At 26.3% G+C, this 2,203-nt stretch overlaps 1 protein-coding gene across 1 annotated transcript in view; it reads left to right on the top strand.

Annotated features, from left to right (window-relative positions):
* The window catches only part of LOC111618203 (MAM and LDL-receptor class A domain-containing protein 1-like), a 28,336-nt gene extending 27,436 nt beyond the window's left edge, over window positions 1-900 (top strand). Inside the window, exons 7-8 of the mRNA XM_023359687.1 lie at window positions 89-354; window positions 556-900. Coding sequence (XP_023215455.1) covers window positions 89-354; window positions 556-900 — 611 coding nt within the window. The remainder of the gene's footprint in view (window positions 1-88; window positions 355-555) is intronic.
* Window positions 901-2,203: the final 1,303 nt, after the last annotated feature.

Consider the following 2,203-nt stretch of genomic DNA (forward strand, 5'->3'; position numbering starts at 1 on the left):
TATATATATATATATATTTATTTTTATTTAGTATTAATATTTAATTTGAAAATGCATATTTTAATTTAAATTTTGATTTCTTAAATAGGAAAATTCATGTATTTATCGCTTAATAATTTGACAAAAGATATGTGGAATAAAAGATCTCGCTTAATTTCACCTCAACATCCACCAACTGAAGGCAGTTGTGTTAAATTTTGGTATCATTTATACAAAGTCAGGAAAGAAAGATTGAATGCTTACATATATACTTCATCTGGTTATGGGGATCCAGTTTGGAGCGTTTCATCAGATGAAGGAGGTTTATGGCATGGAGCACAATTTTCTGTAACACCACGCACAACAAATTGGCAGGTAAATTTTATTAGTAAAATTATGTAATATCTGAAAGAAAATATACTCATCATTATTAGCTTGCATCAAAAATAAGAATATTTTTATTCTTTATTTAGTCTTTTTTTTTGCAAAGTGGCTATTTATACATACAGTGTGTATATGCAATTGGCTATTTATACATGATATGTATACTCAATTGGCTATTTAACCCTTTTACAGCCAAGACGTAAAGATGATAGTTTAAATGTTATTTATAATTTAGGATATCCTAATTATGATATTGATTATCGCGAAATGAGAATTAAAAATAATGGCATTGAAGAAAATCTTGATAGCAAAATATCAAAATTTTATAGTACATCGGTGGAAACATGTTCTTGTTCATTTTGGAATTCTTTTAGTGCACCATGTTGTCATATTCTTATGATAAGAAAATATAATAATTTGGACATATTTTCAAAAACTTGCTTTCGTGTAAGATATATTATTTCAATTGAAAATGCACTAAATGTAGACATCGATGATCATATTGAAGATGAAACTTTTACTGATGATTTTGATTGACTCAACAAAATATTATCAGACAGGGAAAAATTTAATACGGCACTGGCGATAACTAAAAATATTGCAGATATTTTGTCTAATTATGGAACGCAAACCTTCAATAAATATGTAGAGGAATTAAAAGTAATAGAAAGCAATGCAAGAAATGGAATTTCTCTTTTTGAACACAAGAATAGTGGACTCAGTACAATTGAACCAGAAGAACCTGAAGAACAAATTTGGTCTAATAACGAGCCCTGTTTAAATCAATCAAAGAAAAACTTAAAAATAAAAACTAAAATTAAATCCAAAGAAAAAGACTAAGCAGACCACTTTTTACAAAAAAAATTAAAATACAGAATAAAAAATAATATATTTATTTTACTTTATTGGTATACCTACCAATCTACTTTAAATTTCATTACCTATATTTCACTGATTTAATGACACTTCTTAGTTTATCAATTACTTTATTGTACAACATTGTAACTGAACTTTAATAAATAAAAACTATAATTGTTTATAATTTCGTAGTTATTATCAAAATATTAATTGTAATAACAGCGCATACAGTCAGTATCCGGCCAGAATATAGGAACATACAGTCAGTATGTATAAATAGCCAATTGAGTATACATACTGTATGTATAAATAGCCATGTCCTTTTTTTAAATATGTTGATTGTTTTGACAGAAGATTTTAAACATTTTATTTCAGATCATAAATGATAAAGTTTAAAATTTTATAATAAACATTATATTATATAAATTCAGTGCCAGTGAATTAACATTTATAGGAAGTGAATACTTTGAGCTTAGATGTAGTGTCAGATAAAATGCCTTTTTAATTTATCATCATCCAACAACTACATCAAAAAACACTCTTATTGGATTTTGGATTTTTTATCATTTACAATTTTTAACATTTTATTTAATGTAATTCAGTTGCCAAGATGTTACTCTATTTTGTTTATTTCCATTCATCCTGATGTGAAATGTTATTGGATCTACAGTGTTTTTTTTGTTTAATTAATTTTAAATTATGATTGTCCATCCTCTTGTTGTTAAGCTTTCAGATTGACAATAAGCATCCCCTAAAGATTCTTATTGTCAATCTGAAAGTACTTAAGTAAATTTTATTTTTTATGTTATTAGTGTTATAAAATATTTAAATTCTATATATATATATACACTAATACCTCGACTTACGCTACCCCGACTTATGCAAACTCGGAGTTACGCGATTTTCAAANTCATGATTTTTCAGAAGTAATTAATTGCATTGTAATTGTAGAGATCCCTAAGCCTATTAACCTCAACCTGGT

This window comes from Centruroides sculpturatus, unplaced genomic scaffold, assembly GCF_000671375.1.
Source record: "Centruroides sculpturatus isolate CEXI.00-Female unplaced genomic scaffold, Cexi_2.0 scaffold124, whole genome shotgun sequence".
NCBI classification, from domain to species: domain Eukaryota; kingdom Metazoa; phylum Arthropoda; class Arachnida; order Scorpiones; family Buthidae; genus Centruroides; species Centruroides sculpturatus.